General features: G+C 43.0%; 1 protein-coding gene across 2 annotated transcripts; it reads left to right on the top strand.

Moving 5' to 3' along the window:
• Positions 1 to 69: 69 nt before the first annotated feature.
• On the top strand, positions 70 to 26,741 carry LOC141264760 (uncharacterized). Of its 2 annotated transcripts, XM_073677046.1 has the most exons (5): positions 70 to 213; positions 14,798 to 14,918; positions 15,986 to 16,111; positions 18,578 to 19,048; positions 22,280 to 26,741. In XM_073677046.1, exons 1-5 carry the CDS (start codon positions 178 to 180, stop codon positions 25,165 to 25,167), a joined length of 3,642 nt encoding a protein of 1,213 aa, XP_073533147.1. In that variant the 5' UTR covers positions 70 to 177; the 3' UTR covers positions 25,168 to 26,741. The 2 variants fall into 2 exon arrangements, with proteins under 2 accessions (XP_073533147.1, XP_073533148.1); XM_073677047.1 differs by lacking the exon at positions 18,578 to 19,048.
• The last annotated feature ends 1,068 nt before the right edge of the window (positions 26,742 to 27,809 follow it).

Raw genomic sequence — 27,809 nt, 5'->3', positions numbered from 1 at the left:
TCTCCCGCCTCAATTTAACCCCGCCTTTCTCATTGAGCCAATCGCCTGTCTCCGTCTGTCTCCGCCCTGCTCTTCTTCCCGCCTCCCCCATTGCGGCTCCTCCTTCGGCACGGTTCGCTCCTCCCTCCGGTTCTCGCCCATTATTCGGCTGTAGTCGGTGCCCGGCGACGGCGCAATATGGAGCGCCCGTTGATTTCGGAGAGTCTGGCGCAGGTAGGACCGTGCGCGGCGTCCTGGTGTGAGGAGAGCGGCGCTGCTTTGTTCCGTGTGATGTTATCTATTGGAGCCGCCATGGACACGGAGCTGAGGGATAGGTACAGTGTGAGGCGGCGGATGGAGCCGCTGTACCCGGAGCGTCCTGCAGGGGCCCCCACTGAGTCCTCTCCCCTGTACAATCTATAGGGCCCCAAATTTACATATAGATGGATAATGCCGTGTGGTACGTACAGCCCCCCACATCTATACTAGAGGGACGTCCAGTATGCACAGCTGGTGCAGCCTCTATCAAATCCCCAGGACCCCCATACAGGACCCCCGCATAGAGGAACTCCTCCACATCTATGCTGTAGGATCTATAGGGATGTCCAGTATACACAGCTGGTGCAGCCTCTATGAAATCCCCAGGACCCCCATACAGGACCCCCGCATAGAGGAACTCCTCCACATCTATACTGTAGGATCTATAGGGACGTCCAGTATACACAGCTGGTGCAGCCTCTATGAAATCCCCAGGACCCCCATACAGGACCCCCGCATAGAGGACCTCCCCCACATCTATACTGTAGGATCTATAGGGACTTCCAGTATACACAGCTGGTGCAGTGCAGGTCGCCGCTATCAAATCCCCAGGACCCCCGCATAGAGGAATTCCTCCACATCTATACTATAGGATCTATAGGAACATCCAGTATACACAGCTGGTGCAGCGCAGGTCGCCTCTATCAAATCCCCAGGACCCCCGCATAGAGGACCTCCCCCACATCTATACTGTAGGATCTATAGGGACGTCCAGTATACACAGCTGGTGCAGCGCAGGTCGCCGCTATCAAATCCCCAGGACCCCCGCATAGAGGACCTCCCCCACATCTATACTGTAGGATCTATAGGGACGTCCAGTATACACAGCTGGTGCAGCGCAGGTCGCCGCTATCAAATCCCCAGGACCCCCATACAGGACCCCCGCATAGAGGAACTCCTCCACATCTATACTATAGGATCTATAGGGACGTCCAGTATACACAGCTGGTGCAGCGCAGGTCGCCGCTATCAAATCCCCAGGACCCCCGCATAGAGGACCCCCCCACACACACATCTATACTATAGGATCTATAGGGATGTCCAGTATACACAGCTGGTGCTGCTCAGGTCACCTCTATCAAATCCCCAGGACCCCCATACAGGACCCCTCGCATAGAGGACCTCCCCCACATCTATACTATAGAATCTATAGGGACGTCCAGTATACACAGCTGGTGCTGCGCAGGTCGCCGCTATCAAATCCCCAAGACCCCCATACAGAACCCCCGCATAGAGGAACTCCTCCACATCTATCCTATAGATCAATAGGGATGTCCTGTGTATATATATGGTTCTGCTCTATTAAATCCCCAGGACCCCTGCATAGAGGACCTCCTCCACATCTATACTATAGGGATGTCCTGTATATATATGGTGCTGCTCTATCAAATCCTCAGGACCCCCTGCGTACAGGACACCCACATAGAGGACCTCCCCCACATCTACACTATAGGATCTATAGGGATGTCCTGTATGCACTGCTGGTACTGCTCTATCAAATCCCCAGGTCCCCATACAGGACATCCCCTTGCATACAGGGCCCACCCATTCAGGACACCCTCCCCCGCATACACGATCCGTCCCCCCACAGGACACCCTCATATAGAAACCACCCCCCTCCCTGCATACTGGGGCCCCCCATTGAGTACACCCTCCTTTGTATACAGGATCCCCCCCCCCCCCATACAGGGTCATCCTTCATACTGCTCTCCCCCCCCCCCCCCCCATACAGTATCCCCTACTCACACAGGACTACACACACACCACGGACCCCATATGTCTGTGTAAAAAAAAAAAAAAAAAAAAATCTATTTTTTAGGAAACGGCACAAATAATGAGATGTTTAGGTGCAAAAAGCCCCCCAGTTACATACCAGTCCTTTAAATATCCAGCAAAAATATGGAGGCAGCACACAAAATAGAATAAAGTGATATAGTTTAATAGCCCATGTGGCAATGTATTGGTCCAAAATTGTGGACCTTTCTCTCTCTTGTCTTGTGATTTGAGGGTCTGTCCTCACTGTAATATATTCAGCTATCCATGTTCTGACTCCCTGATGATCTTGTACTGACAACAGCAACCAATCTAAAAAAAACAACAAAGAATTGCAGTGTAAAGCATGGAGGAGCATCAGCAGTTAGAGCCTTTACTAAAGCAGAAGGTGGATTTCAGACTACTGCACTTTACAGTAGACTGTATATCCATGCTGTGCCCCACTGGAGTAGAGCTGCAGTGTAAAGAATGGAGGAAGCACTGCACTGCAGCCTCTGATGAGACAGGCGATGGAGTCTAGACTATTATATTCTGCCTGAGGATTTCCAGATTACAAAGAAAAACGAAAATAAATCCCTTTTCATTTATTACAAAACTCACCGTATCAGCAATGCAAAATCACTGACATTCTCCTTCAGTTATTTTTGCTTTTGTAGAGGTCTGAGCTCTATTTTTCCAGCACAGATCTCCAAATCCACCCACATTCAGTTACATGATAACTTGATGTTCCTGCAACCACCACTAGGGGGAGCTCACCAGATATTAATATGGAGTAATTGTATAGCCTGTGTACAGTGAGCTCCCCCTAGTGGTGGCTGTGAGAAGCTAGAATATTATTATGGAGCTGTCTGTGCAGCCGATTTTGTAGCTTTCTTTCTGAAAAAAAAAGCTAAAAGTAACTTATGAGAATTTGCTGTTTGCTGTGATGTAGAACAGACACTTTATGACATGACACCTAAGATGTAACTAGACGGCCAAGCACTGAATGATGGGTCCTTTACCTCCCTGAAATTTGCATGAGCCAAAGTAACAAGGCCTTTTAAACAATTGCAAATCGACTGGCTGTTTTATGGTATAGTCGTTCATTTGGCCAGTAAATCTGTCTTGTCTGTGTAAATCTACTTACAAGAGGGTTTTTTTTTTTGTCATATTTTGTATGATGCTAAGTTATTGATGTGCAGTTATACTGGACAATTATGGTTCCTGAGAGCACTGATGTTCCGATAATCGCGTAGTGTAAATGGGCTGCTCCGATAAGCCGACGCACAAGCCAAGCACTTATTCATTGGGTGAAATCATCTTTTTTGTGAGCCAAAAAGGTTATCATTCTCGGCAGCACATCATTCTGTGTAACCAGTATAGCCTGAAATTGTTCTCTTCAGCACATTATCCTGTGTAACCATTATAGCCTGAAATTGAAATTGCATCACGTGCTCAGAACCATCTGTTACTGATCGTTCTGTGCATATATTATGTCGTTTGCTTGTTTTAAGTTATTAAATGACCACTGATTGCTAAATTTGTGTCGCACGGCGGTCGTTTAATGCATAATGTGGAACTTCTCCAGGCAGTTGGAGCTGTATTCACAATTCTACTTTTGGATCGCTGCTTTCTGCCCAGGTACTTGCTGTCTTTCCTTGGATGTGCAGCTCTGTTGGTTGAGTATCACTACGAGAGAGAAAAAAAATATTATTCTTGGCCTTCCTTGTTCTCTTGCACGGTCATTTAATAAAGTTTGAATTTTTGACTCCATGCAAAAAAAATAAATAAATCAGCCACTAATATTCGTATCCCCCATCAATCTTGAATTACCGCTGCATTGCAAAAACAGACCACTCTTAACTTTTTTTTTTTTGCATTTTTTTTTTTGTATCTCGCTGAACCGCATTAGGAAACATGGATGCTTTCTTAAAGAAATGGTGCCACATCTGTCCACGGGCTGTTTGTAGTATGGCATCTCTGTCCCATTACCTAAGCTACAATGTCAGACACAACCTGTGAGCTATCCTGAGATTGGTGGTTTATGAGGAAACCGAAGATGTCTAGATATGGTGATCCTGAGGCTTGGATGCATCAGGGATGGACGTGTTTGTCATCCGTGATGTAGAGGTGTGGCGTGTGATTTCGATGCAGGGCGGTGCGTTATACAAGGGTGGAGACGGGTGGTACAATGTAAACATTAACTTAACATCTCAACGCAGTGATTATGCCAAAAGAAACATCCGGAGTATATAAAATGATTTGCTTTTTTAGGTGACCTCACGGTCCCTTATCTGTGAAGCTATTATTTGGTTTTTGAATCCCATCCGAACACTGAGCTACAATTCTCGTCGCTCTTTTATGTTACCTAGTTGTGCTGTAATATAAAGGCTTGTAGGCGGCGAAGGAGACCGGGAGATCAGACTGCAACCACTGAAATTACAAGTTTGCATGCTTCTGGGCTTACATGAATTCATGAGGTTTTTTGGGAAGTTATGTACCTTGGAGGAACTTTACAAATTGGGAGAAATTGCACCAAATTTAGCAAATGTTTTAGGCACTACTGACCAATTAGAAAAAGGAGTAGGGCATGGAGCCATCATTTTTATTTTTTTGCCGCAAATTAGATTTATTTTCAGAAAAAAAGGGCGTTTACAGTGTGGCATTATATGTATTATGTGCCATTTAGGTACATTTTCTCCATGTTTGCCATCACAGAAAATAATGCATTTTCTGACTCTACTGGAAACTCTCCCCAAAGTTGTGATAACTTTCTATTTTTTAAGTAATGGCCATTAGTTTAAGATCTAAATCATTAGAAGACTCCATGTAGGAGGATTTAGCTAGTTAGGTTTCTAACTTTTTTCCCAAACAGGATTTCCTTGATTAGACTGGAAGGATATGGCCATGACAATATTTCCTCTGCAGCGGCTGGTATGAAAACGTGGGATATGTGGAGGGGATATGCAAATCAGCACATCTTATTAAAGAAGCACTCCTCCTTCCCTAGTCCAAAGTTTCTATCTTCTTAGTATATTGCAGTTACCATATTAGACAGCACTGTGTACTTACAATTGCTCATTTTACCTTTCTACCCAGATAACTCTTCCCTCTGCATTATGTAACAGGAAGTCTCTTGTCCCTGCATTTATCATTCCCCTCTTCAACCCACAAACCAGCTGCTCCCTCTGCCCTGCCAGGGACTTTAGCAATGACTCATACAGGGAAAATTGCCCTCCTGTTTCTGCATAGAGTTTAGAAGGATTCAGCTAGTTAGTTTATAATTATCTGGGAAGAAAGGCAAAATGAGCAATTGTAAGTACACAGTGCTATATAATATGATTGCAATATTTGAAGTGGACAAAAACTTTGATGGGAGTGCTTATTTAATATTGGGGAAGACCCTCAAGAAACGCTAAGCCGATGGAAAAAATTCCCAAGGAAATCATTGACCACATCAGCCTAAACTTTGGACGAGACCGATTCTAATTCTGTACAAAACCTCAAAATTCCCAGCTCTGTAGAGACCACCATGGTCCGAACAGGAAGGGAGAATAAGTCCTCTAACGAGATCGATGCAGAAAATCACTCAATCATGAAGACCAAACTGGAAAACACAAGCCCTATGCGATTTACGAGGAAAAACAAAACCCTAACACTGATTGGACCTATTTATTGCAACAGTAATCCTGATAAATCTAAGTACTTGACATTGATGTGTCCTTTGGCTCAAGAAAAGTAACGAGGAGCCCAAGTTGATGGGTTTTTGTAGGCTCTGATACCTTAGATTAGAAGGACCGTATAGTCGTGGCCGGAGAGAGCAAAATACACATTTGGATAATTTAACCGAACATCTGCAAACAAACAAATGGTACCTTGTAGAGTCCACACCAAGACACGAGAGAAGATGGCACCTCCTGTGTGAAAACATTTTTCAAGGCCACCTGGTAAAATATAATCTCTAGTTATTCAGCCTTGTAAAGATGCAGCAATTTTTAATTTTTGCGCCTTCATATAATTTTTTGTTGTTAATTCTTTATTTTCTCTCCCCTTCTTCCGAGAGCCGTAACATTTATTTTTCTGTCCACATAACTGTATGAGGGTTTTTGGTTTTTTTTCTTGCAATCCTGTATGGCACCATTCGCTTACTACTTGTTTCACACAAATAAATTACTTCGCAACTTTGGTTCAAGTCAGTATGATTATAGCAATACTAAACTTTTGTAGTTTTATTTTATTAATTAAAAAACTAAATATTTTAAAATCAGTGTCACCATTTGCTGAGACCTGGAACTTTCTGAGACTTTAATCTCTGGAGCTATGTGAGGGCTTACTTTTTTGCCTGGTGCCAATTTTTGATTATATGTACAATGTTTTGTTCAATTTATTATATCTTTTTTAAATATTTTATGTGACTTCTAACTAAAAAATAACTATTCTAAGTGTATGTGGCCTTTTTTTTGTGTGTGTGTGCTTTACTAGTCTTTTAAATATGATGTAATATGCCCCCTTAAGGCATTGCTATTTTTATTATGCAGAAAACTATAGCAATTGCCTGTGAAGCCCAGCCACAGTCTGGGCTTAAAAATATTGCAAAGACAGTGCTGACTCCGCGGCTGCCATGGTAGCTCATCAGCTCCCCACAATTATGTCACCTAGTAGTGGACGATTGGCTCCTGAGGCCGGTCTGTTTTAAGCCATTTAAATGCAGTTGTCAGAGATGGTTAAACAGCTGTGATGGGAGCTGGCTCTGGTCGTGCTGTTACGGGAAGTGTCGGCTGTATGCCACAGCCAGAACCTGTTCTATACGCTCCTGAGCCCGCTCCATACAGTGGGTACAGAAAGTATTCAGACCCCTTTTAAATTTTTCACTTTTTGTTTCATTGCAGCCATTTGGTAAATTCTAAAAAGTTCATTCTTTTTCTCATTAAAGTACACTCCGCACCCCATCTTGACTTAAAAAAACAGAAGTGTAGAAATTTTTGCAAATTTCTTAAAAAAGAAAAACTGAAATATCACATGGTCATAAGTATTCAGACCCTTTGATCAGACACTCATATTTAAGTCACATGCTGTCCATTTCCTTGTGATCCTCCATGAGATGGTTCTACTCCTTCATTGGAGTCCAGCTGTGTTTAATTAAACTGATAGGACTTGATTTGGAAAGGCACACACCTGTCTATATGAGACCTCACAGCTCACAGTGCATATCAGACCAAATGAGAATCATGAGCTCAAAGGAACTGCCCAAGGAGCTCAGAGACAGAATTGTGGCAAGGCACAGATATGGCCAAGGTTACAAAAGAATGTCTGCATTACTCAAGGTTCCTAAGAGCACAGTGGCCTCCATAATCCTTAAATGGAATAAGTTTGGGACCACCAGAAGTCTTCCTAGACCTGGCCGTCCAGCCAAACTGAGCAATCGTGGGAGAAGAGCCTTGGTGAGAGAGGTAAAGAAGAACCACAAGATCACTGTGGCTGAGCTCCAGAGTTACTGTAGTGAGATGGGAGAAAGTTCCACAAAGTCAACTATCACTGCAGCCCTCCACCAGTCGGGCCTTTATGGCAGAGTGGCCCAACGGAAGCCTCTCCTCAGTGCAAGAGATAGGAAAGCCCGCATAGAGTTTGCTCAAAAACATATGAAGGACTCCCAGACTATGAAAAATAAGATTCTCTGGTCTGATGAGACGAAGATAGTAGTACTTTTTGGTGATAATTCTAAGCGGTATGTATTGAGAAAACCTGGCACTGAGCAACACAATCCCTACAATGAAACATGGTGGCAGCAGCATCATGCTATGGGGGTATTTTTCAGCTTCAGGGACAGGGCGACTGGTTGCAATTGAAGGAAACCTGAATTTTGCCAAGTACTGAGAGATCCTGGATGAAAACCTCTTCCAGAGTGCTCTGGACCTCAGACTTGGCTGAAGGTTCACCTTCCAACAAGACAATGACCCTAAGCACACAGCTAAAATAACAAAGGAGCGGCTTCAGAACAACTCTGACCATTCTTGACTGGCCCAGCCAGAGCCCTGACCTAAGCCCAATTGAGCATCTCTGGAGAGACCTGAAAATGGCTGTTCACCATCCAACCTGACGGAACTGGAGAGGATCTGCAAGGAAGAATGGCCGAGGATCCCCAAATCCAGGTGTGACAAACTTGTTGCATCATTCTGAAGAAGACTCATGGCTGTACTAGCTCAAAAGCGGGCTTCTACTCAATACTGAGCAAAGGGTCTGAATACTTATGACCATGTGATATTTCAGTTTTTCTTTTTTAATAAATTTGTAAAAGTTTCTACATTTGTTTTTTTTTCAGTGAAGATGGGGTGCAGAGTGTACTGTAATGAGAAAAAAATGAACTTTTTAGAATTTACCAAATGGCTGCAATGAAACAGTGAAAAATTTAAAGGGGTCTGAATACTTTCCGTACCCACTGTGTATGCACATCGGACCTGTGACATATACAGATCACAGGTCATTAAGGGGTTAATTAGAGTGACTGTCTCCACTTCAGGGTGTGACTGAGAATGTGATGATGTCATCCCAATAATAAAATTGGTAATTAAAGGTTTCCTGAATTGCCGAACCCTGTGGGAGGTGCTCAGCCTTTCCCATGTAGTAAAACTAAGGTTCCAAATTAAAGGCGCCAGACTTTTTCTGAGGATTTCTTCGTTTTATGTAATTTGGCTTAATTACTGTAATGAAAAGTTTTACAATTTTTTTTTTTTTTTTTTTTTTTTTTTTCCTGTGTTTCTACCAGACTGACTTTGTTTCTGTTCTTCTTCAGTTTACTAATTGGATAATTTCCTAGATAGGAGCTGCCTCCTTTTCAATGTTCAGACCTGAAGAAACCACCAACGAGGATCTAATACAACCCCTGGCAAAAATTCTGGAATCACCGGGCTCGGAGGATATTCATTCAGTTGTTTAATGTTGTTTGAAAAAAAGCCGATCACGAACATGTCACAAAACTAAAGTCATTTCAAATGGCAACTTTAGGGCTTTAAGAAACACTAAAAGAAATCAAGATTAAAAATGTGGTACTCAGTAAGGGTATTTTTTTTCAGACCAAGCAGAGGGAAAAAAATATGGAATCACTCAATTCTGAGGAAAAAATTATGGAATCATGAAAAATAAACACACAAAAGAACACTCCAATACATCACTAGTATTTTGTTGCACCACCTCTGACTTTAATAACAGCTTGCAGTCTCTGAGGCATGGACCTAATGAGTGACAAACAGTACTCTTCATCAATCTGGCTCCAACTTTCTCTGATGTTGCCAGATCAGCTTTGCAGGTTGGAGCCTTGTCATGGACCATTTTCTTCAACTTCCACCAAAGAATTTCAATTGGATTGAGATACGACTATTTGCAGGCCATGACATTGACCTTATGGGTCTTCTTTCAAGGAATGTTTTTACAGTCTTTGCTCTATGGCAGGATGCATTATCATCTTGAAAAATGTCATCATCCCCAAACATCCTTTCAATTGATGGGATAAGAAAACTGTCCAAAATATCAATGTAAACTTGGGCATTTCTTGAAGATGTAATGACAGCCATCTCCCCAGTGCCTTTACCTGACATGCAGCCCCATATCATCAATGACTGTGGGAATTTGCATGTTCTCTTCATGCCGTCATCTTTATAAATCTCATTGGAACGGCACCAAACAAAAGTTCCAGCACCATCACCTTGCCCAATGCTGATTCGCGATTCATCACTGAATGACTTTCATCCAGTCATCCACAGTCCACGATTGCTTTTCCTTAGCCCATTGTAACCTTGTTTTTTTCTGTTTGGGTGTTAATGATGGCTTATGTTTAGCTTTTCTGTATGTAAATCCCATTTCCTTTAGGCGGTTTCTTACAGTTCGGTCACAGACATTGACTCCAGTTTCCTCCCATTCGTTCCTCATTTGTTTTGTTGTGCATTTCCTCTTTTGGAGACCTATTGCTTTAAGTTTCCGGTCTTGATGCTTTGATGTCTTCCTTGGTCTACCAGTATGTTTGCCTTTAACAACCTTCCCATGTTGTTTGTATTTGGTCCAGATTTTAGACACAGCTGACTGTGAACAACCAACATCTTTTGCAACGTTGCGTGATGATTTACCTTCTTTTAAGAGTTTGATAATCCTCTCCTTTGTTTCAATTGACATCTCTCGTGTTGGTGCCATAATTCATGTCAGTCCACTTGGTGCAACAGCTCTCCAAGGTGTGATCACTCCTTTTTTAGATGCAGACTAACGAGCAGATCTAATTTGATGCAGGTGTTAATTTTGGAAATGAAAATTTACGGGGTGATTCAATAATTTTTTCCTCAGAATTGAGTGATTCCATAATTTTTTTCCCTCTGCTTGGTCTGAAAAAATTTACCCTTACTGGGTCCCATATTTTTAATCTTGATTTCTTTTAGTGTTTCTTAAAGCCCTAAAGTTGCCATTTGAAATGACTTTAGGTTTGTGCCATGTCTGTGATCTGCTTTTTTTTCAACAACATTAAACAACTGAATGAACATCCTCCGAGCCCGGTGATTCCATAATTTTTGCCAGGGGTTGTACAATGTACACCAACCTGTGGCTCTTCAGTTATTGTTAGGCTATGTGCGCATGTCTAGTATTTGATTGCAGAAATTTCTGCATCTTTTGACAGCAAAAACGCTGCGGCAAATCTGCGCTTTTTGCCACAATTTTTTTTTTTATTTATGCGTTTTTGTACAGCAGTGAATGCTTTTTGAAGCTAAATAAAGATATTTAAAAAAAGAAATGTGGGACATCGCTTTAACACTTGGATTACCCTCGGACCTGGGTGAGTATATTGGTTAATTTTAAATGCTTTAAGAATGTGTCTGTTTTATTTCAAATAAAGTGTTTTTATTCTGTGTATGTTTTTTTTATTTAACTCTTTACTTACAGGTTTAGTAATGAGGGTGTCTGGCTGACACCTCTTCATTACTAAACATAGGGCTAGGTGTCAGCGACACCTAATCCCATTATCCCTAATCCCATTACTCATAATGCCGCACTTGTTTTATCAGTACATGCAGATCCACCGCATGTAACAACATTTCAATCAGTTAAAATCTGCAGCGGAGATGCTGCAGATAACCCGCGGACACTGACATGCGACGCGTCTTTCAGGACCGCAGCATGTCAATTTCTCTTGCGGAGTCGCTAGTCTCTGCAACAGAAAATTGACCCCTAGACTGTATTGAATGCGGTAAATCCACATGGTTCAGTGAACACATGCAGATTTACCTGTGGTCAATAGAACGCAGTGTTTTAGACACAGCAAAAATACGCTTCGTCCAAAGCACTGCTACGTCCAAATTGTGGGCATATAGCCTAAAATTTAAAAAAATGGTGTGGGCTACTGCGTTATTTTCATAACCAGCAGAGGGAAAGCCAAACACTGGGGACTGATATTTCTAGCAGGGGAAGGGGCCATTAGCCAAAGATGTTCCCTGGCTATTAACAGCCCACAGCTGTTTGCTTAGCCTTTACTGGCTAGATTACAGGGGGACCCGAGAAAAGAATTGATGTAGGGTCCCCCTGTAAAATCTAATCAGCAAAGGCTAGGCAGACAGCGGCAGGCTGATATTAATAGCCAGGGAAGGGGCCATGGATCCTGGAAAAAAACTCATTAAGAATTGAAATGCTGCAGATTTAAACGCAGTGACAATCCGGTCAGGAAAATTCCTGATCATGTGCACAGCACTTCAGGATTGTCATTGCATTAACTGGTACAAGGATTCCCTAGTGTTTTTGGCACATTTCTGCGCTGAAAAAAAAAACGCACAGTGTGCACACAGCCTTATGATACTACTCCTACCATGCTCTGACAGCCGCAAGCTGCACGAAAAAATTCAGAATTAACCACTTTCACCAATTAGGAAGCCTTCATGAGTGCGGCACCATGGATGGCGACTGGTCTTTCAAATGATGGATGCCATACTGCATTACCAGATAATAGAGCTGCCACTATGTGCTGGACCTGTTCTGGCTCACCTGGCGTCTTTTTGGGTTTGGTCATCTTGGCCGATGATGTCGAAGCTTGTCTTTATATTGTTGCACTCAGAGCTTGAAATTTTCATGGACAGGAGAAGATGGTAAATTTTCAACGTCTTGCACATGCCACTTGTTAAGTGCCACATGTTGAACTTCTAGAACATCCTTCCTTGACCACAAAGTGTTTCAACTATAAATAGAGGGGGGGGGGGCATTAGTTGTGACATCTGATTTATATATTTTTAAATATTCCATATCAATATCCATATTAAAAAATATCCTTGTAATTTTCACACTGAGCACTAGGCTTAATTGTAAACTTTTTCTGTCCAGATGACTTCATCAGTCTCATTATCATCATGGACAGGAATACAATGAATCGTAATGCCTCTGTATATTGCAGATAACATAGGATCCACTGTTCACAACAGATGTCACAGCTCACCTCCTCCTCCTCCCTTCAGGATGATTGTTAATTTAGATTAGAGCATGCCACATAAGTAACAAATAGGGTCTGAGCCAAACTGTCACAGCTAATGTCCTTGTGTGGAGCTAGATGCAGGAGTCTTAATATTAGTCCCGAAGGCCGGTGTGAGAATTGCAAGTTTTTGTACTCCTGCCTCTGCTGATAAGGAGCTTGCTGAAAACTTCCTGAAATGACAGGAAGTAGAAAGCTATAATAGCCTCAGTGGCCTTTGTGACAATTACAATATTTACTTTTTTTTTTTTTTTTAATAGATTGTAATATGAAAAGAAAACTGCACAACATTTTTAAAACATAAATGTAATAGAAAAACCTGATTTAAACATCAGCTCAACTTCGGGTCGTCTTAAGAAAAAAATAAATAAAAACAGTATTCAGAGGAGGTAGCCTTAAATCAAGATTCAAAATTTTTCCTGATTTGTGCTGACTTTTTTTTTTATTATTTTTGGATTGTATCCGCATCTCTAAAATAATAAATTCGGACACTAGTACTATTGAATAAAGCATATTAACCCTCTGCGGAGCCTTATCCCTGCTGCCAATCAATTCCTTACGTGACTACATCAGCAGCATAAATGGTAGAAAATGCACAAAAATATACGGTATATTTTTGTTGGTGCAAATTAATAGAACATATCAGTAAAAATTACATTTTCTCACTGTTTATCACAAAATAGAAAAAAAATGAGCAATTACTGTATATAGGTAAAAATTAAATGCATAAAAGCTCTAAATTATGTGCTGTCAAGGGGTTAATGATGGATGACAGCTCTTCTGCTCTGGTGGAGATGGAGATTAGACTGCTGTACACACAGATAAGGCCCTGTATGCCGCTCGCCTGTCACTCCCAGGACTTTGGGGCTGTACTCAGTCTACCCCTGGACATATCTGTCCAATAACTCCTATTGTTTGCAGCTGCCATAAAGTGCACACACCCTGCTGCATTGTCCATACAAGAAGGGTGTGTTTCCAATATTACCGCCCCATGGATGATCTTTAATAAACTTGCAATTAAAGTTTCGTTATTTATTAGTTGGGGGTTAACTCAGGGTTTTTGTTTTTTTTTGGAAATTACCCATTTTAAGGGGCTGCTTAAAGTTTTTTTTTTCTGTTTGTTTTTAATTATTTACCTTTTTAAGTACATTTTGGGACTGAAAATCATTATTGCAATTGGGTTTCATGAAATGTTTTGCTTTTACAGGCTTTGTTTCAACTTGAATGTGTCTGTGGTCATAAATCAGCTGAGAGGAGCTCAGAAAATACAGATACGGCTACTGGTCACACTATCAGTATTTTACACCAGTATTTGTAAGCCAAAACCAGGAGTGGGCCAAAAATGCAGAGGTGGTGCACATGCTTATAATATACTTTTTTTTCTCTGATTTGTTCCTCACCTGGTTTTGGCTTAAAAATACTGACCAAATACTGATAGTGTGACTGTAGCCGAAGAGGTACAAGTCCTCTCATTGGACTGTCAGAACGAGCTCTTGGGTAGCCAAGCAATTGTATACGGTTGGACCAGAATAACAACCCATCGCCTGCCTCCAAATAAGTGAAAGGTTGCATATTTTTGGGGCCTGACTGTTCCCAAATGGTTTGAATTGTGTGATGATCCCCTGCGAACACCATCGCTCTATACATTGTATAGGGGGGCTTTTGGACATTCCCGAGTGCCGCACTGCTGGTGGGCGATCAGTCATTGTAGCAGGATCAGAGGGTTTAACAATATTTCCAATTAGTGACAGGCAGCTGAGAGACCTTGCGGTATGGTGCACAGACTATCACATGGGATCCTCTGCATGTTTCCTGCTCTCTGGCATTGAGGATGTTGGGAGTTGCAGTGATGATTTCGCTGTCAGGTCGCGTTTGCTCTCGTTACCTGGAGAGTCCCCGCGCGGTGTATTACACTTTGTGGTGCGAATCATTTACACTCCACACATTAAATATTTCTCTTTTATTTGCTAATTATTTTCCACTAATTGCTTCTTTGAGAGCTTAATAGCCGTGCGTGTAAAGATCGCTAATTGCCGTGTAATTATTCACTGTGAGCGCGTGTATGAGAGAGAAGAGAAATAAATCTGTCTCTGGACTGAAGCTTCGCACCTTCAGCGCTGCCTGGAGGAGATGTTAGGAACTACAAGTCTCAGCACATTTGACTAGTTCTTACAATTTAAGTCATTTTGTGCTGGGATATGTCCACATGGCCTATGATACTTGTGATGAATCTGCGAACCTTTTCTCTCTTCCTCGCAGGTGACCTTTGATGACGCCGCAGTTTACTTCTCGGAAGAGCAATGGCAGAACCTGGAGGAGTTTCAGAAGAAAATATACAAGGAGCTCATCAAGGAAATCTATGAAACGATGCTGGCATTGGGTAAGGATGGCGGTGGTTGGCTGCCAACTTGTAACGGGAATATCCCCTTTTTATATACAAGAGTCCTATAGATGTTGGCTACTAGTGATGAACAAATCGACAAATTCTGCAGTTCACTCGCATCGAATGTGTTCCCAGTGCAAAACGGCTGCCACCACACAAAAAGAGTCACAAAAAATAGGATTTAGGAGAATTTTTTTTTTTTTTGTAAAATTTTGGGTAAATTGATTTAATCTCGAACAAACAGGCTCATCTCTAGTGGCTACTGATGCAGCGAAAACTTGCGAGGACGCCTCGGACACCAAACAGTTTGCAGCCAGTTTTCTTTGCATCTTTGACACTTTCTGCTGCTTGATAAAATCTCCTCTATTATCAGTGCTGCTTCCCCAATAACCAAGTTCATGTTTTGATGAGCAATCGCTGGTACATGGGGGTTGCAAACGGGATAAAATCTCTCTTGAATCCTCTCCGTCTGTGGACGAGCATTAGGAGCGGCTGGTCGCTATTTCCCGACCTATAATAACCCTGTGTGTTCCTTGTCCTTCACTAGACCTGTGATTTGCTTTTTAGGAGGAGTCTGTTTCATCCCAGGTAATTGAACGCAAAGCTAAAACCTGTATATTTCCATCTAAACAAATCTGCACCAAATTAAGGTCATTTCTATTTCCATAACCACAGAGGCAGCAGGATTTGCCCCAGGAAGCTTAAAAAAAAACTTAAAAATGGCTGATGTTCTTCTCTTCAAAAGCCCCTGCACCAATTAGATTTAGATTTGTGTAGGCTGCACCCGAATTATAATGCTGTTAGGGGATTGGGTGACATCTGCCGAGACCAAGGACACACTACCACAAGTTACATGGATGGGGATGATCTAAGGCTCCTATAATATATGTAATGTAATCTGGGTCTGATTCTGAAGAATAGCTGATCGGCTGAAGATTGTTTTTTCCATATTGGTAGATTCTCGAAACGTACAAGTGTTGCAAATCATCAGCGCAAGTTCATTGAACCAAATTGGTGATATTGTTGTGTAAGTTAGTTTTCTTATGTAGTCCATTGTTTTACAGGATATCGCATCCCAAAACCAGACATTGTGTCCCGTATTGAACGGGGAGAAGAACCATGCGTTGATGCCAGCAAGAAGTCAAAACAGCAAGAACCGCAGCCACAGGGCACCCCAGATGGCAGCAAAGGTGCCCGCAGTGTCTTTATTATATTTCCTAATAGTTAATAAGCAAATGAAACTGGAATAATTTCTAAGGTACTAAAATGTCAGTGTAGAAACAGGGGCTTTATCAACGCCTAATTGCCTCCTGTGTACAAGAATATAACTACTATAATACTGCCACGATGTACAAGATTATAACTACTATAATACTGCGCCCTGTGTACAAGAATATAACTACTATAATACTGCTCCCTATGTACAAGAATATAACTACTATAATACTGCCCCTATATACAAAAATATAACTACTATAATACTGCCACTATGTACAAGATTATAACTACTATAATACTGCGCCCTGTGTACAAGAATATAGCTACTATAATACTGCCCCTATGTACAAGAATATAACTAATATAATACTGCCCCTATGTACAAGAATATAACTACTATAATACTGCCACTATGTACAAGATTATAACTACTGTAATACTGCCCCTATGTACAAGAATATAACTACTATAATACTGCCCCCTATATACAAGAATATAATTACTATAATACTGCCCCCTATATACAAGAATATAACTACTATAATACTGCTCCCTATGTACAAGAATATAACTACTATAATACTGCCCCTATATACAAAAATATAACTACTATAATACTGCCACTATGTACAAGATTATAACTACTATAATACTGCGCCCTGTGTACAAGAATATAGCTACTATAATACTGCCCCTATGTACAAGAATATAACTAATATAATACTGCCCCTATGTACAAGAATATAACTACTATAATACTGCCACTATGTACAAGAATATAACTACTATAATACTGCCCCCTATGTACAAGAATATAACTACTATAATACTGCCCCCTATGTACAAGAATATAACTACTATAATACTGCCCCCTATGTACAAGATTATAACTACTATAATACTGCCCCCTATGTACAAGATTATAACTACTATAATACTGCTCCTATGTACAAGATTATAACTACTATAATACTGCTCCTATGTACAAGAATATAACTACTATAATACTGCCCCTATGTACAAGAATATAACTACTGTAATACTGCCCCTATGTACAAGATTATAACTACTATAATACTGCTCCTATGTACAAGAATATAACTACTATAATACTGCCCCCTATATACAAGAATATAACTACTATAATACTGCTCCTATGTACAAGATTATAACTACTATAATACTGCTCCTATGTACAAGAATATAACTACTATAATACTGCCCCCTATATACAAGAATATAATTACTATAATACTGCCCCCTATATACAAGAATATAACTACTATAATACTGCCCCCTATGTACAAGAATATAACTACTATAATACTGCTCCCATGTACAAGAATATAACTACTATAATACTGCCCCTATGTACAAGAATATAACTACTATAATACTGCCACTATGTACAAGATTATAACTACTATAATACTGCTCCCATGTACAAGAATATAACTACTATAATACTGCCCCCATGTACAAGAATATAACTACTATAATACTGCCCCCTATGTACAAGAATATAACTACTATAATACTGCCCCATATGTACAGAAGAATGTAGCTTTATTCCCTATCCTATAGGTAGGAGATAACTTGCTAATTGTTGAGGGTCCCAGCGGTCAGACCCCCAGCGATCCTAAGAGCGGGAGTACTGGAATCTCAACTGGTTTTGTAGCCCTGTCCTAAATGGAGTGAAGGTGCACATGGGTACCTCTGCTTTAATCCTTGTCTACGGGAGTGTGAAAAATAGCGGAGCGCCGTACTCAGCAATCCTATAGACGATGAGTGGAGGGCGAGCTGAGCCCCAATCTCAGGATTGCTGAGGCTTTCAGCATCAAGACCTCAAGCGAGCAGCAATTTTGTTTCCCCCTACCTTTATAGATAGTGGATAACTTGTTGTATTTTTTTGGGGGGGTGGGATTTTGTTTTAATCAAATTTCTAAAACCTGCTCTATCCATTTTGTTTCCTCATTTATAATTTTTGTTTTACAGTCGAGATGTAAACTTTAATTACTGCGGCCATCTTTAAAGCACCACTCCGATATGTATATATATATATATATATATATATATGTATGTGTATGCATGCATGCCGCTCCGGTCGTCGTCTTCGGTTTACCTGCTGGATCTTTGCTGGGCCATCAGGAAGTCACTACTCAATGTAAGTCTATGAGAAACAGATCGAGGCCGGAACGAGCATCTCATGGACTTGCATTGAGAGCTTCGGGTCACAAGATGACGGATCAGGACCGGAGCGGTGTCAGGGACGGCTGAAGACGTCGGCTGGTATATACAATACTAGGATCAGGGAACTTATGTTAGTCACACCACTGCAGTGCTGCAACAGAAAAACCGCCTGAGTGGTGCTTTAAGATGATGGCCTGCCCTATATTACAGCAATGTATCTGATCAATCCCGTATTTCCATACCTACAGATCCTGGGCCGGTGATTAAGGTGGAGCGGGAGTCTCCAGAAGCCTCCACTCCAATGGCTCCTAGTGAGATCTCCTCGTCACAGGAGCGCGGCGCAGCTCAGTGCATACGTTGCGGGATGTACTGCAATAACCAGTGTAGAATGGGATTTCAGTGGAATGCAACGGGGATGTATCCCGCATCTCCTATGGACGGAAATCATGGGAAGCCATATGTGACCCCTCCACCTGCTTACTTCAATGGGAGTCCAATATCACCTGGATTTGCCAGTAGGGGTGAAGGAATGTCTCATCCCACCTCTCCGATGACTGCTTACGGAAATGCAGGAATGGTTCCACTGTCTCCACACTACCCAAGTCCCACCTACAGAAATGCCACCGACCCCAGCCCCCCATATCCAGTGCCTGAGAGGCCAGGAAATCCAGTTTTTGCTTATGAGCAAATGTCCATGGGGCCACCCGTTAGTCATGTCGGTAAGTGTCCAGCTAGAAGGAAAGCTTGAATATGTGTGATTTTGTTGCAGGACCTGGGCTACATTAGTTATCGGTTGACATTCCTAGTGTCCTGAAAAACAGGTTGTGTTACGGAGCAGAACAAGACCTAAGATTGGTGATAAATCGGCCTTGTATCCATACCTATTTGACCTCTCCACGCAGGGCCAAAAACAAAGATAGCTCTGCTGGGCGGCAGTACAGACACAATGTATTCTGGGTCACCCTTGCCGTGACTGACCGTTCCTGTACACAAATTTTTATATATTGGTCCAAAATCCTGTGCCGATTCATTTCTTAAAGGGGTTTTTGCCACTTTTTTTTTTTTTTTTTTTTACTGTTTTACAACAAGCCTCAGCATGCTACTAAAAATACATTTAAAAAAGTCACTCATTCCCCATGGTGCTCCCTGAGTTCCCTACTGTACAAGCTGTTCTGGTCGTTCAGACATGTGACCACTGCAGCCAATCATTGGCCGTGGTTTTTCACATTTCTGTCCCTTCTGGAAGAGGAATCATGAAACACATGCATCTCTACAGAAGAGCATCAGGTGCTCGCTAGGTAAGTATACAACGTTTATTTTTATATTCTGCTGTTCCCTTGTCAAAAAAAGAGCCGGGTTAGCATGGGCTGTGATACTTTAGTGGTGCGCTGTCTACATCTTTATTACCTGATGCTGCTGGACTGGAGTCCCGGACTCTTCCCTGGTGGATGACACAAGCGCGAGGTGCACTGTCCACAGCTGGGGGTGCGCCTGCGTCTGATGCTGCTGGACTGGAGTCCCGGACTCTTCCCTGGTGGATGACACAAGCGCGAGGTGCACTGTCCACAGCTGGGTGAGCGCCTGCGTCTGATGCTGCTGGACTGGAGTCCCGGACTCTTCCCTGGTGGATGACACAAGCGCGAGGTGCACTGTCCACAGCTGGGTGAGCGCCTGCGTCTGATGCTGCTGGACTGGAGTCCCGGACTCTTCCCTGGTGGATGACACAAGCGCGAGGTGCACTGTCCACAGCTGGGTGAGCGCCTGCGTCTGATGCTGCTGGACTGGAGTCCCGGACTCTTCCCTGGTGGATGACACAAGCGCGAGGTGCACTGTCCACAGCTGGGTGAGCGCCTGCGTCTGATGCTGCTGGACTGGAGTCCCGGACTCCTCCCTGGTGGATGACACAAGCGCGAGGTGCACTGTCCACAGCTGGGTGAGCGCCTGCGTCTGATGCTGCTGGACTGGAGTCCCGGACTCTTCCCTGGTGGATGACACAAGCGCGAGGTGCACTGTCCACAGCTGGGGGTGCGCCTGCGTCTGATGCTGCTGGACTGGAGTCCCGGACTCTTCCCTGGTGGATGACACAAGCGCGAGGTGCACTGTTCACAGCTGGGTGAGCGCCTGCCTCTGATGCTGCTGGAGTCCCTGAATTCAGTTTTTGGTTATTTTTTATTATTTTAGTACAGTTTTCACATAGGCATGTTTGGAAGGCTGAACTCCAGCTGAATAGCGACATGCTGGTGGTTTACTGTACTCGAACCAAATGATGAGTATTTCAGCTTTTCCATCTACTGTACAGGAACATGATTCAACTTTTTCTTTTGTTTTTTTCTCCAAGTTTGGTGGCCAAAAAACCCTTGAAGACTGCAATACAAAGGTCAGAGTTATGCAGTGAGGGAAGTGGACGTTATGGAATGAGTGCAGACAGGACTCTACTACATGCAGGGGCCGGACTGGCCATCTGGCAATTCTGGCAAATGGCAGATGGGCTGGTACAGTAAGTGGGCCTTTTAATCGCCCTAGAAAAGCCCTCCACTATACCCTGCAATGATTTAATATTAAGATCCCTCCTCTGCGCAAGGATGAGCTCTAGCACTGTGTCCGACCTCCCACCCGCTCTCCTGTGTGATGTCCTTTCCTTCCTTTTCACGTTCGTGATTTTGAAGGAGGAAGGAAACACCAGCACCCACACTGACACTGTCAGTCCGCATCACTGCTAACTGTGCACAGCAAGCCCAGCGAGAGCTGAGACCGGCAGCTTCCAAGTAGTCAGGAGCAGGCGGCAGTTCCCGCCTATGCTGCGGTATGCTGGGAATACGGAGGACCAGCCCTCCCACATCCCAGTGGGTCAGTACAGGGCTTTTATTTGGTCTTTGGGGATATATTGCACAGTGAAATGGGACAATAAAAATACTTGAGTGACAGAGAGAGCAGCACATCTTCAAACAGCCCTTTATTACAGTTTTGTGGTAATAAAATATATTTGCTCAAGAGAGGGGAGGTTAACACTTTCATTGCCTTCTTATAGCTGACCGAGAAAACAATGTGTTTCGGTAGGCAGTGAAAAGGTTAAACCTTGCATTTTCTGTAAATGGCTTTTATATACCCAGGACATTCATTGCAGGTGATGTGTCCCATGGTGCTGCAGTTCCTGATACTAAGGTGCTGTGTCATATGATTAACTGTATGTGTGCTGATGCATACCTTTCCTTTTTTAGGTGCACATTTGACAATCATGTGATGTTTATTTACTTGCCCGATCTGGATTTTTTTTCTAGATATAGAATTTAGGCACACGCACTTTATTTGCCTGTAAGTCGGCTTGGTTTTGACTAAATACATGACGGTATTGTCTTTTGATATAGGATTTTGACCATGTCCTCTTGATATCAGTGGGTTGTGGGTTGTTGATAATCTAATGCAGGGTATTTTCTATACCATTTGGCTATACATCCCCCATGCCCGTCGGACTATAGTGGCCCAGTAGTTTCCAACACCTGTATCTTTTTTCTCTTTTATGACTTTTTTTTTTATGATTTATAATTATGTGATTTGTTTTGACTTGTATTTAATAAAATTTGAATATATATATTTTTTTACTATCACGGACGTATGATTCCATGTCTCTTATAGGATATATATCTACTTTGGAGTGTTTTAGTTATCTAGCCATTTTTTTTGGCATCTTGTATATTTATCATGTTGATGTATCAGATGATATTGACGCTAAGTATAATACTACAGTAGAACCACTCCAGCGCAAAAAAGATAAATAAAAAAAAATGCTGGAGTGGTGCTTTAACCTCACTAGTGGGCCTGTGTGCACTCAGATCCAAAAAGCCGAATTTCAGTCCCAGTCCTGACTATATAGATAGATAGCAGCACCTGCATACAGTGTGTACATGCAGTAAAGCAGAGCCTAATTGTCACAATTTATTTTATCATTTCAGATCTTGAGAACAGAAATCGGAACCATCTCACTCATATGCGCGATGCAATGTACCATGATCGGAGGAATCCTTTGTCCCCGTGTCCCAGCTGCGGAGCATTTTGCAATAATCAGTGTGGAATAAACATTCACTGGGAACAAAGGAGGTTGCACCATCCTATGCCGGGGCCGACTGACGGAGCCCAGGGGCATCGATACACTTCTCCTCCCAACCCATACTTTAGTGGTGGAGTAAATTCTTCACCTTACTCAAATGTACGCCCTCCGGTCAGACACGGAGCCCCTCCAGTAAATGTTCAGGGGAATCCTGGGATGATGCCGGTATCCTCACCATATACAGGATATCGAAGGCCTGGAGATGCAAAGTCTCCAAACTTTTTTCCTAACAAGCCAGAGTTCCCTGTGGGTAATAATGGCATCCACGGAAACCACACAGCAGTTTCGTCTCCTCATGGGGCTAACCAGGGTGTGAAGTACGGAATGGTGCCTGCAAACAGTAGCGGGAGTCATAGGAAGTCACAGTCTATGTCCCCATTGGCCGCTCTTGAGACAATGCCGGTGTTTGCAGCCATTAATAGTCCGGGTGCTGTTGGTGACCAGAGGAATAGACCTTTACCCCAAACGGTGACCAGTAGTGATAATAGCAGAGACCGAAACCTGATCCCTTCTTATAATAACGTGCAACAGCAGCAGCAACAACAACAACAACAAAAACAACAGTTACATTTTTCTATCCATGGTACCAAAATTACCAGGGTACATCAAGTGACTTCAGCAACTGGGCAACTGAAACCCGGGGAAGCGGCTGTAAATAAAACATCCTTGCCATCAGATGGAGGGGACAAGGCTTCCAAACACTCTCTACCCTCATCCTCCACTTTTCTTGCTCAAGATATGCAGCAGGTCCTAGTAAATGAAAGTCATGCCACTAAAAGGCCTGCTTCCCAGACCGCTTCAGAAAGTGGGCTTCCTGTAAAAAGAGCCAGTCCACCAGTGATCATAGTCGACTGCGAGGAAGAAAAACGCATTCCGACGGCACGATCCGCAGGGAATAAACAAGGTTCTGCTTGTGTTATGCCTCCAACCGCTAAACCGGGTCTTCCTGTGCTGATTGTTGGAAGCCAGGCACCTAAGAAAACTCTGACACCTGAAATTAGGAGCCAAACACCACCTATTACCATCAGTAATGTTCGGAGTGCAGCCACGCCTGAAAATAAGTGCCCGACACCACCAATCACCATCAGTAACGTCTGCAGTGCCGCCACTCCTGAAATGAAACAAATCAGGCCCCCAACTCCACCAATTACCATCAGCAACGTTCGTAGTACCGGCACTCCTGAAGTGAAAGAAAATAAGCGCCAGACGCCACCAATCACTATCACTAATGTCCGAAGTGCTGGCATTTTTTTCCCTCCGACTCCCAGAGGGCCAATAGAAGTAAAGAAGGACTCCAACCCAATAATAATAATTGATGACAAAGATGGGGAAGGAATGGCGGCACCGCCACGCACTTCTCCTGCCAGTAGCTCAAATATTGAGCTCAAAACTTCTGCACCTGTGACACTTCAAGCAACCAATCCCATAAGTAACCGGGAAACTCCTCCTGCTGGTCCGTCTTCCTCAACCAATAAAACCATCCAAACTCAAAGTGCTCAACAGGGTGGGACAGTTTTGGTCAATAAAGTTCAGGTGCCGCAGCCCTCCCCGATTATTGTCACTGGGGGTACTAGTCTTGGCAACCAGCAATTGTCTGTCCCCGTGAACGGCAACCAAAGTATCATGCTGACCTTCCCTGTCTCGGTCGGTAGTTCAGGAATCATGCTTGCAACACCTCTGAATATTGCAGAAAACCAGATCTCTGGCATGAAACAGAACAATAGAATGACCATTAATAAGAACACTAGACTCGTGCAAACAAATGCCATTAACGCTCCCAGAACCGTCAATCCTAAATTTAGCTCTGTGGCCGTCACGCCAGTAATTGGGCAAACAAATACACTTTCTGTGCCTCCTGGGCAAGCAAAACCTGTGGCCATCAATGTTAACCAAACAGGCACTATCACCAGTGCCCTCGGTGTAAAAAACTCCAACCTCCCAAAGGTTGGTGGTGCAGCCCTCAAGGCCGTGCCAGTGTCGGCTGCGGGAAATCCGCCTGTCGGACAAACTATTCCACTCTTCGTAGATGCTAATTCTGGGTTAATTCTGACTGGATCTGCTGTTCCTTCCAAGGATAACGTCTCCTCTGGCATTGGCAATGCAACGGTCGTCACCGTAAATGGGAATGTCGTTGGTGGAAAACTGGCATTTAGCAACCTTGCCCCTGTAAATGGACTTTACATAGGCAATAATTCCCCTGTTGCTCTGACGGGCAACGCCAATAACTTTAATAGTAAAGGAACCTTGAGCATTAACAATCCCACCATCCTCACACTGAATGGCAACTTGGGCATTGGCAACTCTGGATCAGTCGCAGCACCCATCGCGAATATTGCTTCTGTCGGTGCCAATAGGACTTTGCAGGTGGCTGCCCAGACTCCGGCTTCAACTGTTTTAGGTGGTGCTAGTCAGCATAATACAGTGTTTCTAAGAAAAATTGGCGAGCAGAGCACGGTGTCCACCCAGCCCAGCAGTGAGCAGCAGCCAGCAGTTGTATTGGAAAGACTGTTTAAATGCAGCAAATGTGATCAGAAGTTTAATTCCCTCGAGAACTTGACTTCCCATCAAGCCGTTCACAGGCCGACAGGCGCCCCAGCAGGCGGCCATGCTGGACAATCTGCCTCCAAAAACTCTAACGAAGTTCTTCCAGGAAAGGGAGAGGATGATGCTCCGACCATATTGTACACTACACAGGGAGACGACGGTAGCACGGTCTACGTCGTTACAGTATAGAGCAGCCTAAAGATGTTACATGTTGTTGTCCTTTTAATTTTTGTAGTTACAGGACTTTTTTTTGCGGGTTTGGGGGGCAGGTTCTATATGTGTAAAAGACATGATAGAAAATTAGATTTTCAATGTGTTGTCTCAGATTTCAAGCTTCCCCGACCTTAGTCTGGAACTTGTGTAGAACATCGGCATGTTCGTTGTAGGATACCTGCCTTTTTACCACTGGCTGTTTTAACCAGAAAGGGAAAAGTTTAGTTTTAGAACTGTAAAATTGTAAATACTTCACTGTACCGAAAGCAAATCGCTTTACCTATCCCCACTACAGCTTCTCGAACTTCCACACATCCAAGAGGATCTCAAGTTCCTGCTGAGCTGGTCATGGACCGAGACCGGTTATGACAAAGTGCAGACGCCATGTACACCAATGTCTCTTAGGGGCACATGTAGTGACTATAAAAAAAACAAGGTGAAGGTAGCGTAAGGCTGTATTCACATTATGCAGCAGTCTTGCAAAAGTTCTTCTGTTGTGCAATTTTGTGTAGTATCACATAACCACAAAGCATGTGTCATGTGAACGTCTGCCCACTTCTCCCGTCAGTACCAGCAGCAATCCTGTGGTTAGGTCTTCTATTTTTGGTGCTTTTAAATGTAAGTCCGCCATGACCTGATGGCAGAGGTAGTAAAACCTGGTGCTTACAAGGACTAACAGATTCCCTGTCGACTGCACATTGGTGGGAGTGAAGTAGTTTTTTTGCTACACATTAGCTCCAGGTACTGCAGCACCTTTCCCTGTACATACAAAAGAAGCTTCTGTTCATCCTGCCCTTACAGGGGTTATCTTTTTTTTTTGCAAACCCCTTTCTTCGGGGCTGCAGTTTGTTTAAAAAAAATAAATAATTGTTCTTTTACTCACCCTTTTCGGGTCCGGGGTTGAGGCTCCGTCGGGGCTTCTGGTGTCTTTTAACGGGGTCACGTTGATAGCGTTGCAGCTGGTAAATAAGCCCAGCGGCTCTGCACAAGTAGACTGGACAAGTCGCGATGAACTCACTGGCTGCAGCGCTTGTCAACACTGCAGACAATAATCGACACTGGGAGCAGCGGCAGAGACTCTGCACCCGCCCCCGAGGAGAGTGAATAAAGCAAATTTATTTATTTTTTTTTTAAAAAAACTCCATAACTGGACTGGGGGTTTTCATAATTAGAAAACATTGGCCTTATTTACTGTATCACAAGACCACTAGCCAAGAGTGTAGAACGACCCATGTTTAGAATGGGAACGCGCTCATAGCGATTGCAGTTCAGATTTCCTAGAAATGTTAATACATTTACACAAAAAAAAAAAAAATGCTAAATACAGTTTTTCAGAAATCTGATGTAGGGTAATGACTATATTTACTGGGGACATTAAGAAGTTACAGTGAAATTTTCCTACAAGTTTTTTGCATTGGATATGTTGAGAGCCAAATTCTACGTAGGGGTTATGTACATAAAGGCATTTACTAGAATACTATGGAAAATGCCTATTTGAGCAAACAAGACATTCCAGTCGAAGCCAAAAGTGGGCAAAAAAAAAAGCAAAAGTTTGGATGCCAGGGGCCAGTGACTGTGCCGGCTATCGATAAGCCACAAATGTGGATCATGGTCTGCTGTGAATGGTGCTCTGCTGCTGGGGGGCTAGAAAGGCAGAGGACTTTGCATTCCCCTTACTCCTAACCTTTCTGCTTCAAACAGGCACAAAGTATATTAGGGAATACAAGGATGCAATACTTTAAAAGAAGTATTTCTAAGATTAAAATTTACTTTCTCATTTGTTAATTTTACTTTTTTTTTTCACTGGAGAAAACTGCTAAAACCTACCTGCTCATTACTACAGGTCTGCACCCGCCCATTGTAATAAAGTCTTATTACTGCAGTTGAGGGTCTCCTGGGATTATAAACTACTGAATGAGATGGGACAAATTGTGAGAAAGAAAAAAAAAAACTTCAAATATTTCCAAACTGAAAAGGCTCATTATCCACTGGCATAGCTATTCCTTGTTAGTTTGCAATATTTTTAAGTTTCAGCACTGGCAGAAAAATTTAGTGTAAGGCAAACGGCAGATAGCATTCACTTCTATTGGGATGTTATGTTATTTCACAGCGGGAAGGGTAGTGGTCGCTGCCATTTTTCCATTATATTTACTCCCTCAACAAGACTTTCGCTGCCGGGAGTCTGAGGCAGTATCCTTCATAGCGTTCACTGAACTCGCTTGTGCCCCACTGCCCAAGCAGTGTTATTGGGTAACCCTGAGATTCTGAACTAATTGCACTTATGGCCTATATAGCATTTGGTTTTCCTGACCCCAGTCTATATAAGAGCTGTTGGTTTCTTGGACCAAAGCTTACAGGCTTCCCTATAAAGTCACCACACATGGCGCCATGCCGCCCTCATAACTGCACACAGTGACGTCACGTTCCGGTTGCTGCCAACAGTTGAACATGTAAATATTTTGTATCAGTGTTTTGTTAACCAATGTAGTGTTACGTACCTGACCTGTCACTTCTACCTCAACACGTGGTCCCGGGGTACATAGCCTTCTGTTTTCGATTTTTCACATAAATTTGTACTCAATAAATATTTTAAAGTCTGACCTCTTGACTCCAGCTTT

This window comes from Phyllobates terribilis, unplaced genomic scaffold (assembly GCF_046119375.1).
Source record: "Phyllobates terribilis strain yellow unplaced genomic scaffold, ASM4611937v1 Scaffold_4__5_contigs__length_816908805, whole genome shotgun sequence".
NCBI lineage: Eukaryota > Metazoa > Chordata > Amphibia > Anura > Dendrobatidae > Phyllobates > Phyllobates terribilis.
Note: the sequence above shows the minus strand (reverse complement) of the source record. Positions and strands in the feature narration are given on the sequence as shown.